The sequence below is a fragment of the Aristolochia californica genome, unplaced genomic scaffold (assembly GCF_029961685.1).
Source record: "Aristolochia californica isolate CCGP_79_NKW_82.1479 unplaced genomic scaffold, dmAriCali1.0.hap1 SCAF_4, whole genome shotgun sequence".
Taxonomy (NCBI): Eukaryota; Viridiplantae; Streptophyta; class Magnoliopsida; order Piperales; family Aristolochiaceae; genus Aristolochia; species Aristolochia californica.
The window spans coordinates 1,758,550-1,771,989 of record NW_027182103.1 but is presented as its reverse complement, the minus strand read 5'-3'; the positions used below and the strand labels follow the sequence as shown (position 1 = coordinate 1,771,989).

The window sequence follows — 13,440 nt, the reverse complement described above, 5'->3', positions numbered from 1 at the left end:
TTTTAATAAGAAAAGAAAATAAATAGTTATTATTTAAAATAATAATAGAATAGAAATAAAATACTTTTTAATTATTATTATTAAATAGTTAATGAAAAGGAAAAAATGATTATTATCTATTTTTAATAACCATTTTTTGGATTAATAATCGTTCCTTTTCTTTTCTTTTCTCGGCTTCGAACCAGACCCTCCAGTTGAAGAAACGAGAAGCGTGATCGAGGAAGCCTGGCGGAGCTGACGAAGAAGGACACGCAGCCAAAGGGGGTAACCGTTCCAGGAAATGAGTACAACGCGGCCCATCGTTCTCTTTTTCCGGCGGGTCCCTACAGGATCCTCGAGCTGCCTGCGACGGCAGCAGTGCTTCTTCCTGAGCATGGGATGCAGGTAGCCAGAAGCCACGTCTTTTTCTTCCATTACTCTCTTCAGTTTGTTCAGTTGTTTTCGCTTTCTGGCTTGCTCAGTCGAAGTCTGGGAGTCCCAAGCGGAAGAAGGAGACGACGATGACGACAACCCGCCTTTTCGTCTCGCTTTCACTCTTTTACCATTTTTCGTAATTATTGACTCCAAAACTGGAGAGACGGCTGGGGGGAAACCACCACCCTATTCCCCAGATTCTAATCTGCGCCTGGCGTGCTTCAGTCGACGTCCGTACTGGCACCTTTATTGGTGGTGGACAGGTAGGCATCTCTGCCACGTATGACTAGTTTTAACCCCACGTGGCGTTCAGCAGCCTGTGTACTCGATCGACACCAGATTCCCTTTCACATGCACACTTGTTGCCTTCCAATTAGTCGCAATATACTCCGTATTAACTGATACGTGCATGTTGGTACATCGACACGTGTCGGATGTTAAAGCCTCAGATACTTATCATTTAATCCGCATGGTAAATATTATATCTTCCTCTAGAATTCTCTAGAAGCTTCTATGTCTAAATAATGTTACATGTATTACACCTAAATACCTCCACTTAATTAAATAATGCTACAAAACTGCACCCTTGATTAGTGATTAATTTTATAATTAGCAAAAGCATGGGCCTATAGCCTAGTGAAAAGCCCTTGGCCTGACAGCCTCCATTTTGGCCCATAATGAAGCCCATCTCTGGTTTGTCTCCTCTCTTCGCTTTGACCATGCATATCACAATGGTGCCATTTATATAATACTAAACTATCAAATCTCCATACCCATAAGACATTATTTTATGTGGGTTCGACCAAGGTTAGGGTGAGGGTGGCCGACCACCGGAGGTGCCCCCCTCCCCTCTCCCTTAATGTATTTGGTAATTCACCATTAGGCTTTGCGGAGAACCGAACCTTGATCCGACCCGTGCCCGCCCCTAGTTATTTGGTGCTTATTCCCTATATTTTTTATATATGAACAAAAGTTTGGCTTGCCAAAAAATGGTTACTACTTAGGCTTGGAACTAGGTCAGGTTTGGGTTTTTCATTGCTATGCATAAGTCTTATTTAGATTTATTTTTATTAGGTTGGATTTAGTTTTGGACCCCAACTAATGGGTTTAGGGTTTAAGCTATATTTTTTACTTTGCACTTGAATGTATTATCTAAGTAATGCTAATAAAAACCAATAAAATAACATTAAAGATTAAAAAAACCACATATTTATTGTCATTGGTGCTATCAAGTGTCTCGCTTGATGATTTTCTTTTCTTCCTAAACCCTAAACCCTAAACCCTGAACTCCCATTCCATCCATTTATTCAAAAAATAGAGGTATTTTAATAGGTTTATGTTTAAAAGTTATATCTTATATAGTTACGACTAAATAATAATTTCATTTAATATTTATTTTCCTTGCTTATAGTCTCCAAAACTGACAATTATCATTTGATTCTCAGGGTAAAACTCTTCTTCATTTTTGTTATTACACCCATTTCAATATTGACATATACTTGCATGAACCTGAGAATCAAACTGTTAGCTCATAGGGGTGATTGATTATTCTTAACAAAAAACTATTGAACCTAAAGCTCATCCTTGAATGTGGGAGCTCCTTCTTTGGCAGGATTTGGAGAAGTTTTAATGGGGTATGAAGCCTCCTTTGGCAATACCACACAACCCTTCTTTAGCAGAGATGTCTCGTTCCATCCGAATATAACCTCTCTCTCCCCATTCGGCTCCCCATGAGTTCTTCACTATCCAGTACTTGGTACCATCAGTAGTTGTTCCGTAGCCGACGACGGCCACCCCGTGGTTCAGGTCGGTTCCGCAGGAGCCGCTGAAGACGCCCTCTGAGTAAAATTGGAAGTCCTGGCCGCCGGCGTCAATGGCTACCGAGATAGGCTGGTTCGCGGTGGCTTTCAACAAGGCGCTCTCGTCGTTGGAGGGGACGGTCTCATGCCCGTCGATTGATACCGCATGAGATCTCTCCTGCAAAACCCAATAGAGATTAAACATGAATTCAATTCTTAAGGGATTGTTCGTGGCGTCTCAAGGCTTTAGAGATAATGAAATGAGCTACCTTGGATTGGTTGCAGCGTCCATCTCTGGCCTTGTAAGGGTAGTTCGCTTCTGTTGTGATGCCTCTATTTTTCTTGATGTAGCCAAATGCTAGTTCCATCCACCCACCGTTGCACCCTTGATTTTCTGTTTTGTCACAGTCAACCAACTGTTGCTCTGATAATGAGATTAGCTTCTTCGTTTTGATTGCGTTTATCCCCTCCACACCAACAACAGTTGAGAAAGCCCAACAGCTCCCTGTGGAATCAACAGACAAGAGTATATAAGCAAATTCATTCTCAACTGACTGCAGCAAAGCTGCACTTGTTGAGTTCATCTCACTCACCACACTGGCCTTGATCCTTGACCTCAGTCACGGCACCTTTCGATCTCCAGTCGACGGATGAGGGGACATCGTCCACTTTCTCATACATGAAATTATTCCTCGCTGGCATCCAGTCCGGTCTCCTTGAGCCTGCATAGTTGCTCCTGAATTCTTGGTTGGTCAGGTCACCAAACTTGTTCAGCTTCAGCTTGTAGGGTGAATCCTTCTTGTTGAAAGAGTGAATGTAATTGACATTCTGTTTGAACACCTCGAACCGGTCTTTCTTCCCGGCGAGGTCCCGGGAGACTGTGTGTTGGCTCGTCCATCTGTCGTAGAGGTCCCACAGGCTGTCGTCCGACTCGAGGTCTTTCTCGTCGAAGTCGAAGCCGTAGGCCACTGCCGAAAGCAAGACGAAGTGGAGGACTAGAACCAAAGCTTTCCCCATCGATGAAATGAAGTACGAGGAGAAAAAGCTGAGATGGGTATTAAGCACAAGAAAGGTGGGTTTATAAAGGAGAAAAAGGAGAAGCAATTTATAGATTGATGAACAGACTAGATGAGAAAAAAAAAACTGTGTTTAAATGTGGAAGTTGAAGGTTCCTTGTGGGCAACAACAAGAGCAAGAAGAATATAATGGAAAGGCTAAAGAAGAGATGGGAAGAAAGTGCTATTAATTTTATCCAACATATGCAATCAAGCTTGTGGAGTGCGACTATGAAACTAAGAGTTTGGTTGGAGGAATAAAGAAGAGAACCCGTTGCTGACATAAGAGGCTTTGACTGCCAACTGATTGGAGTCTCAGAAAAGAAGATGGATTTGAAAGCATCAGAGCTCATTGAAATGGACGAAGATTTGTTCCAGAGAGCTTGAAAACAGGCCAAAGCTTAACAACTTTCCCAATTAATCAAACAGTTGCAGCATTCTGCTCTGAAGACCCAGTACTGATCACTTAGGAAAAGCCTGGTTTGGTTCCTGCTCTGATGGAAGTTACTCAACATATCAGAAGTTTATTTTCTGTGATCATCTTTGGAGTATGGAGTCTCCGTTTTGTTAGTTTGGGCGGAACAAACGACGGAACTGTTAACAAGAAAGTTGGGTTAGTTATGGACTTGATTGAGAAATAAGCTAGGATTGGCAGTCTTATTTGGAGATTGCTTTGATTAATTAGCGCCTTGTCTGTATCAGTTTTTCCTGGGCGGAAAGCTCTCAGAAAGGATTACCTGCAATTTGTTAGTAGAAAATTGAGGTGGGGAGAAGGGTTCTTGATTACTTGCTTGTTTCTTTAATATGATTTGGATTAGTTACAGAACATGCTTTTCCATTTTAATAGTCTTTGGAATATGACTTTCATGATATATTTTATAATTAATTTTTTTTATTTCAATTGATGATGCTTCTGTCCAACTGAGATGGGATTCAAGTATTTAATCGTTTTTTTCGTTCAAGAACAGCAAGGAGGCGGGTTGCAAATTGCAATTAAGAGAGAGGATAAACACAGTCATGCATGAGAAGACTGAATTTAGGATTAGTTTTATCTCAAGAGATTAACGCGTTAGACCCTTAAGACCCTTCGTTAGTGATGTAACAACAAAAGTCAACTTGGGAAGTTGCAGGTTCTCCACTGCGTTCTTCTATTTTAATGGATGCTTTTGTAGTACTAAAAATCAAATTGTCTCGAGTCTTTCATCTGAGATTTGCAGTCTGCAGAGCCTGAATGAGCAGAGTAAGCCTGTCTTTCCAAATGTTGAAGACAAGGATGAAGGAAGCTAAGGAGATTAATTGCTTCAATGTTACTGATCTTTCAGATGAGTCACAGAGATCGATGTGTTTGTCAGCTGTTTCATCCTTGTTCATCTCCTGCTAATATTTGCAACAGATGATTCGAACAGATTTTATTGCCAAGACAATAAAGAAATACACATAACATTGCATGAATGAATCCATACAAGCTTATGCCTTTATGAGGTACATAACATAAACTATAAATCCTACAGTTGTTCAGAGCTCATCCTTTACAGTAGCCTTCCTGGTTGGATTGGGAGAGGTCTTGATGGGGTATGAAGCTTCCATGGCAATACCACAGAGCCCTTCTTCAGCATCTATGCCTCTCTCCGTCCTGATGTAACCCTTCTCTCCCCACTCAGGTCCCCATGAGTTCCTCACTATCCAGTACTTGGTCCCATCAAGAGTTGTTCCATAACCAACAATGGCGACTCCGTGATCCAGGTCCGTCCCGCAACTGCCAGTGAAGACACCCTGCAACCATTGAGAGATTAAACCAAACGAGCAATCTGTAAACAGGGCAATCAACCAAATGGTTTATTGCCTCTGGTTTTGGTGCATTTGATGGTTCCATGCATAATTGTGAAAAGGGAGCACCTCTGAGTAGAACTGGAGAGCAGAGCCACTTGCATCAATGGCTACAGATACAGGTTGATTGGCCACAGCCTTAAGCAACGCATTCTCGTCGTTCGTTGGAACATTCTCATGGCCATCAATTGTCACTATGGGCGAATTTTGCTGGAGAATGACCAAAAAGTGTTAATTTGCACAGCTGTTTCGACTTCTATGAATGATTCGTGAGAGTGGATATGCTATCTACCTTTGATGGATTGCAGTTTCCATCTGAGGCTGCATAAGGATAGTTTGCTTCAGTTGTGAGCCCTCCATTTTTCTTTATATACTCAAATGCATACTCCATCAGACCTCCATGGCAACCAGAGTTATCGGTTGTATCACAATCAATCAACTCTTGCTCAGACAAGGAGACTAATTCCTTCGCTTTGATTGCATTTATCCCCTCGACGGCGGCTACGGTCGAAAAAGCCCAACAACTGCCTGAAACATAAGAAAAAAAGAGCAATGAAACCTCTACCACCAAAGACCAGAGGCAATTTTGCATTAGCAAAGATGAGAAAGTGATACTCCAACTTGTCTCTATGCAACTAAGTAATGCCTTATGTTTGTGCCAACTCTCTTACCACACTGTCCTTGGTCCTTCACCGGATTAACAGCTCCTTTCTTCCTCCAATCCACAGAAGCGGGAACTTGGGTGGAATTCTCATGAAGAAAACCGGTTTCTCGCCGGTTCCCTTTCAACATCCTAGAGTGGGAAACTCTTGAACCTGCATATGATGCCCTGAATTCATGGTTAGTCAAGTCAGCAAACTTGTTCAGCTTCAGCTTGTACGGTTTATCCTTCTTGTTGAATTTGTGGATGAAATGGACATTGGCCTTGAACACGTTGAACCGTTTGTGCTTCTCAGTGAGGTCCCGGGAGACGGTGTGGTGACTCCTCCACCTCTCATACAAATCCCACAAGCTTTCCTCTGACTCAAGATCCTTTTCCTCAAACCCCATGCTATAGGCTGAGGCAAAAAGCAATGCAACACAGAGAGCTAGAAACAGAGCCTTCCCCATTTCTTTTGTTTTTCAATCGTGATCAAAACAAAGAAAGAGAGGATGGGATTGAAGCGCGTCAAGAGGTACGATTATAAAGGGGGAAATAGAACAGAGAAGCCAAAACAGGGGAGGGAAACAAAGTTTACAGGGAGAAGAAATTGAAGGTTGCTTGTGGGTAACTATAAGATAGGATATAGAAGAAACAGAAGGGGACAGATCTTCTGATCTCTTGCTACACAAGCAAAAACTGTTTCTGTGTTTTGATGATGGCCTTGATGAGTTAAATAGAGAAGGTAATAGGAAAAAAGGTTGATAGCCATAGACAGTTGCTTCAGGCTGTTGGCTTCTAGACCACAGCTCATCCCCCATGCCAAGCACGCCGCGGTACTTGATGTTTTTTTCTGAGAGTGACGAACAAGAGCTAAAAATCTCACAACCGTTTTGTCTTTCTACTGCAACTAAAAGCTGAAAAGTGTTCATTTTATTTGGGGAGGAAACGAGGAGAAGCAATTGGCAAATGATGATTTCACTCCCCATTTTCTATTCTGGGTGCTCTTCTTTTGTACTTTACTAAGTGAAACAGAAAAGAGGAAAATAGAATTTAAAGTGGGAACCTTCTTCCTTCTTCTACCTTCTGCCTTGCTTCAGACGGCTCAACAGTCGGCAGAGGAATATTATTGATCGTGAAAGCTGGGAGTTTCAGGGCTTTAAGTAATCAATAATAGAGCTGAAGACAAGAACTTTCCGAATCTGAGCTGATAAAAACTGATCTGAACTTTGATCGGTGCTCAGAGAATGAGGTTTTGGCCAACGTCGACGCCATCGTCATCGTGGACGCGAAAGCATTGCAGACACGCGACTGAAGGAAATCCATTGGTAGTTAATTAGTCCATGTAGGAGGGAACGAGGGATCATGGAAGACATTAAAGCCAAGTGGGTAATTAAAGAATTGAGTTGACTATAAACCAGATTAGGAATATAGATAGATAGATAGATACAAGAGAAGGTTGTTTAAGATAATATTTTTTTAATTTTATGTTAATTAATTATTTTTATTCATTTTTCTTTAAATATTTAGCAACCAATAAAAATAAAAAAATTAAATTAACTAAACTTTTGAGGGCAAAAAAATAAAATAAAACATAGTCCAAATGAAGCAAGTTTGTGGGTACAAAAAAGGAACTGAGTAAGGAAAAAATGGAAATCTAATTCGATAAGAGGTTTAAGTAAGACGGGACAACGTCCAAAAACCTGAACCCATTAACATCCGTGGTGAAGATGAGATTGTTTAGTCCTATGGAGCTGGAGAGGGCTAGTCTCATCGATTGTTGCAAGGGTCCTATGAGACTTGGGATTTGCTTAGTCTTATGGAACCACTTAGGGCTAATATCATTTAATCACACTTGGGGTGTAATTAATCAATATTACCAAACTTATCTTCATACTCTTCCTTAGTGTAAGAATGGGGTTGACCTAGGAAGAAATGTGACCACAAGTAGAAATAAAATGATTTTAAGGAAAATCAAGAGGTGTAAGGGTCTAACATTATAATTTGGTATTTTTAATTCAATTTCTATAAATGGTATATTGATCCATGATTAGGTCAATGACTTTGACTTGATCTCCTTGTCCTACCAATTATTTGACCTATCTTGAACCATTTTATGATAGACCTTGTTTGTTCGAGTTCAACTTTAGAATTTGTCCGGAGTTTAACTTTTTCTTGTAATTGCCATAATGGTATATTTCTATAAAATGGTATATTGATCCCTGATTAGGTCAATGACTTCGTGAAAATAATTGCCACTTGCTTTTTTATCTTGCAAAACTCAAGCACAATTTCTTCGTCATTCACTAGTTCTCTCATATAATGATATTTAATATCAATATGTTTGCTTCTTCCATGAAAGACCGGATTCTTTGATAGAGCAATGGTTGATTTGTTGTCGCACTTGATTGGAGTCGATTTGTCTTGCATGAGTTAAAACATTGGAGCCAAGTCTAAATGCATACCCAAAAGAACTCTTTCAGACCTCCTTTATCACCAACCCAATCACTATTGGTCTACCCCACCATTTGAAATACATCTAAGGACAAATAAAAAATACTACCCCTACTATGCCCTTGACATACCAAAGTATCCTATTTGTTGTTTACAAGTTTGATTGAGGTGATTTCTCCATTAACTTACTCACCATCTCAATACTGTAGACTATTTTAGGTCTAGAGGCTATCAAGCAGTGTAACCCCAACTATCTGCTAGTAGTATGTTGAGGTTACGTTTGCACGACTCCCTTCATTTGTCAATTTAGCGTCTCCTCCATGGGTGTGCTAATGGGTTTACACATGGACATTTGAAAGTCAACAAGACTGTCATGTGCATAATTCTATTGTGAAACAAAAAACCCCTCCTCTTATTACTTCACCTCAAGTTTCAGAAAATAAGATATGAGGCTCATATTTTTCATAGAAAACTTATGCATCAGAGTCTTCCTAAATATGTTAATCAATACTTGTTTATCTCCTTTAATAATTAAATCTACATATAGGCAAACAAGCAGCTTATTACCACTTGTTTCTGTTTTCACATATATGCTTATGAGGACAACTCATAAAACCCTTTCACAAAAAATATGTGTCAATCTTTGTATACCAACCCATAGAGAGTCTTCATTAAACAAGATGCTCTTGACCAACTTTGACATAACTGTCAAAGTGATCGACATGTACTTCCTCCTCCAAAATGCCATTGAGGAAGAAAGATTGGACATCCATATGATGATAGACCATCTATTTTGGGCAACAAGGATTAAATTCATGTGAACAATATCAAGACAAGCAACCATAATCAAATACATTAAAGTAGTCGATTTTTGACTTCTGATTGTAGCCCTTCACCACTAAATGTGCCTTGAACTTGACAACACTACCATTTGGTTTGTACTTCATCTTTTACGCCCACTTAACACTAATAGGTTTCTTCTTATAGGAAGAGTAATCAGCTCCCAAGTAGCATTTCTTTCAATGGCAGAAATCTCTTTGTTAAATTCCCAAGTAGCAGTTCTTTTTATGGCAGAATCTCTTTGTTCAATTCCCAAGTAGCATTTCTTTCTAAACCCTCAACTCTTTGTTCATTGAATTAAGCCACCTTTTGTCTTTAACAATTCTTAAGAATGCAAGTGGATCACAATATGCCAACAAAGTAAAATTGATGATTTTCTCATCAACATGGTGAATATCTTTATGAATAATGGAGTCTTGTAATCTGGCTAGAAGAGTTGTCTTCTGGATTGGGCGTCCAAATGAAAAAAGTAGAATTGTGAGAATTGAAGTAGGTAACTAGATGAGTAAAGAAGTCGATTGGATGTTTGAAATAGATGTCTGATCGACAACATAGGGGAAGAAGGTGCTTGAATAGATGAGCTAGGCAACTGGTCAATGGAATAGTCAATTAATTATATTGAACCATAATTTCTGCGTCTTCTTTGTATAAAATGAATTGAGGAACTCCTCCTTACCTTCTTCATCCCAAACTCATGCACTTTCTTCATTGGGAGTCACATTTTTGTTGGTAATCACCTTCTTTCACACATGATTATACAATTTGTAACCCTTAATGCACTATATCCCACAAAATACACTTCTTACTTTTGTCATCTAACTTCTTTAGAAGTTCTTTAAGAATATATACACACGCTATTTCCCAAAAAATACAAAAATCTTTAACATTAGGGGTTTAGGCACTCTAAACCTCATAAGGTGTCTTAAAGTCAAGTCCCTTGGAGACACCTGTTAAGAATATAAACTACACATGCTACAACGTCAACCCAAAAATTGTTTAGCCTTAAGCATACAACTAACCATTCCCATAATGATTCTTTTCTTCTTTTCTATCAACCCATTTTGTTGAGGTTTGTACCTAGTAGTGACTTGGAGTTTAATGCCATACTACTTAAGGATGTCATCCCTCACCAAGTACTTTGTTCCTCGGTCTATTCTAAGTCTTAATAGCATATGCTCACTTTGCTTCTCAACATAGGATTTAAATTCTTTAAACAAATCCATAGTCTTGTATTTCTATTTAAGAAAATAAACCCATGTCTTCCAACTAAAGTCATCAATGAAAATGATAAAATGCTTATACCCCCCATTAGGGGATATCTCTAGTGGTCCACACAAATCTGAATTTCTTGGTACACCATGACTATCTAGATGGAAATGCATTTCTAGCTTTCTTTCCCATGACTCATCTTTCACAGACAATCCCAGGAGAATGAATGATAAGTAAATCATGCACCATATCTAACCTAACTAACCACTCTAGGCTATCAAAATTTACATGCTCAAATCGTCAATCCCACAATCATGTATCATCTTTCATACAACAATTCAAACATATAGAATATGTAACATGCAAAGGAAATTTTCTATTTGATGAAATAGGTACTTTTACATTGAATTGCTTATGACTTTCTTTGATGGTGCAAAGACCATGCTCCATGGTCATACGATATACCTTTTTCTAACTTGTCCCATGTTGAGTAAGTTTACTTGTAGCCTTGATACATAGTAAATATTTGTGATGCACGGTAGACCCATCATTTGTTGAAATATTGATTTGTCACTTTCCCATGAAAGGAACTCAACTATTTTTCCAAATTTCATCTTGGAACAAACTTTATTGTTTAGTGAAGTATATGTGATACATAGTAAATATTTGTGATGCATGGTAGACCCATCATTTGTTGAAATATTGATTTGTCACTTTCCCATGAAAGGAACTCAACTATTTTTCCAAATTTCATCTTGGAATAAACTTTATTGTTTAGTGAAGTATATGTCCAGGAGGTCACCCATCCTAAGATTACTCTCGCTTAACTTCAGAGTTCTTAGTCAGATACCTAGCCAATACAACCCGAAAAGACTAGTCGTTTAAGGTGCGAAAAATCGAGTACCTACCCCATTAGTAGACCAGGGGCAGACGGAACCTAACCCAAGTGGATCGGAACCACCTAGCTCTGACACCCACCTCGCCTATTCTGGAGTTGTCTCTCACGGGATTCGAATGACGGACCTGGCGTGCCCTGCTCTGATACCATGTCAAACGCCTAGCAACTTCGCAGGAGGTCACCCATCTTAAGATTATTCTCGCTTAGGCTCGCTTAACTTCAGAGTTCTTAGTCAGATACCTAGCCAATACAACCCAAAAAGACTAGTCGTTTAAGGTGCGAAAAGCCAAGTACCTAACCCATTAGTGGATCAGGGGCGGACGAAACCTAACCCAGGTGGACCAGAAGCACCTAGCTCTGACATTATAGAGTTCTTAATGGTTGCACATGTGATTTCTACATCTTGTCTCCAAGAACCAAATATTTTTCTGGTCTTCCATCGGAACATGGCATGTGAGTAGCAATACCTTTACTACGTCTAAGTCATTGTCACATGCCCTCACTATCCTAACTTACTCATTTAAACCTTGATCTTTCTGACTCAAACAATGAGATTTATAAAGTTCATACTACTTGTACTTAAAGTAGTAAATCTTTGACTTGTTCTTTATTTTCCTAATCTCATTGTTGTTGTGTCACCTTCCATTATTCTGGGCACCTCTTTTTCTAGAGTTATTAGGCAACTTACAATTTGTCACCATTTAAAGTCAATTGATTCTACAAGGCTTGTGCAACCTCGTCCTCCTCGTCCTTTTTCAGCTTAATCTCATGTACTTGTAAGGATCCAAGGAAAGAGTTCAGTGTTATTTTACATCAAATCCTTGAATTTTTCATAAGGCAAATATTAGGCTGACACTTCTTAGTGACTGATTTGAAAGTTTTCTCCACTAACTTTTCTTGGTCAATGGTCTCTCCATTATTCTCCATTTGAACCGTTCAAAATACTTAGAGATACTCTTTGTACTAGTTATCTTCATAGTCTCAAACTAAAGATATAAATATTGTAGTTTTACCCCTTTTTAGGATTCTCTCCTCTATAAGTTGCATGGACCATGTCCTAGGCCTCCTTGGAAGTTTTTGCCCTATGTAATTTGAGTAAGATGGATTTCTCTATGGTTTGCATAATGCTTAAGAATGTTTTCACATATTTTTTCTGTTTTTTTAAATTATTTTGCTTCTTTGAAGTCAATCTATCTTTCTCTTATTCCTTATAACCAACCGTTCTCCACCACATCTAGCAAATCTTGAGTGTAAATTGAACTATCATTTGCGAGCTCCAATGCTTATAGTTTCCCTTGTCTTTAATTTTTAGAGGCAAGATGATGTTAATCGAATTGTTATTAGATGTCATGAAAGATTTTTGAATGTGAAATTGTAAGAAAACACCCTTCCCTTTTAACTTGGCTTTATACCAGATGTGAGACTAAAAAAAAATCTAGGTTGTGTATTTGCAACACAATGTGCAAAGAAAAAGGATTAAAAAGGAACAAAAAAGAAAGCATCATACAAAGTGAGATTCCATGGTGAGAGAAAAACTTTGATTCAATTATACACAAAAGCCTTTGCGATGACGATATTCAAAGGCTATTTATAACCCAGTTGAAATAAGACCTACTTTCAAAACACTAGAACAAAATAAACACGACTCTTACACACATTCTATTATTGTATGATAGATCATGATTTCCATCATCGCACTCTTGCAGGACACTTAGATCATGATCTTCATGTGTTGGAAAGGATTTCTTAGTTGAATTAAGTAGGGAAAAAAAAGGATTTCTGAGTTGGCTAGTCATTTTTTAGATGATCTATAGAGTCAACTTCTAATACGATATCATAACATGTGCCCAAATTGTCTATACATGAGTTTGGAGTGTTGAAAAGAATTGTCATATGAAAAAAAGTAAACGATCCTCTTTATTAATTGGAAAAGATTATTCGTAACTTAACTAGTCATTTTGGGATAACTCTTGGACCCAACTTCTAACACTCCTTGATGAGAAAGTATATAGACCACAATTTATCTTTTCCATCCAACCAACATACAATATACAAGGATACATGAGCCATATCCATAGGATGTTAGCTAGACTACAAATCTAAATTAAATTGACAAAGAAAGACCAAGTTCTAATGTACTTACGAGTTCATAGACTGAGCGAGGATATGACCCCGGCTTTGATACTAGAGAAGTCCACCATAACAACATTGGAAGGGACACAATAACACAGCTCTTGATGAATAAACAAAGAGGGTGCCCCCCTCTCACTTTTGTGTCAAAAGCAAAAACCTTCCCTTTTCAAG

General features: G+C 38.8%; 1 protein-coding gene and 1 pseudogene across 1 annotated transcript; both read right to left on the bottom strand.

Annotated features, from left to right (window-relative positions):
* Window positions 1-1,957: 1,957 nt before the first annotated feature.
* LOC137961991 (vignain-like) lies at window positions 1,958-3,230 on the bottom strand (annotated as a pseudogene).
* A 1,393-nt stretch (window positions 3,231-4,623) lies between these two features.
* Window positions 4,624-6,414, bottom strand: LOC137961926 (vignain-like). The gene is made up of 4 exons (XM_068808573.1): window positions 5,767-6,414; window positions 5,388-5,623; window positions 5,165-5,305; window positions 4,624-5,041 (listed from the first exon to the last, which is right to left on the bottom strand). Exons 1-4 carry the CDS (start codon window positions 6,203-6,205, stop codon window positions 4,784-4,786), a joined length of 1,074 nt encoding a protein of 357 aa, XP_068664674.1. The 5' UTR covers window positions 6,206-6,414; the 3' UTR covers window positions 4,624-4,783.
* Between the last annotated feature and the right edge of the window lie 7,026 nt (window positions 6,415-13,440).

Coding starts and splice junctions, on each gene's coding strand:
- LOC137961926 (XM_068808573.1), bottom strand. CDS start 6,205: ATGGGGAAGGCTCTGTTTCTAGCTCTCTGTGTTGCATTGCTTTTTGCC. Junction 5,624..5,766: donor GAAGGACCAAGGACAGTGTG/GTAAGAGAGTTG, acceptor CTTATGTTTCAG/GCAGTTGTTGGGCTTTTTCG. Junction 5,042..5,164: donor CTCTCCAGTTCTACTCAGAG/GTGCTCCCTTTT, acceptor CAATGGTTGCAG/GGTGTCTTCACTGGCAGTTG.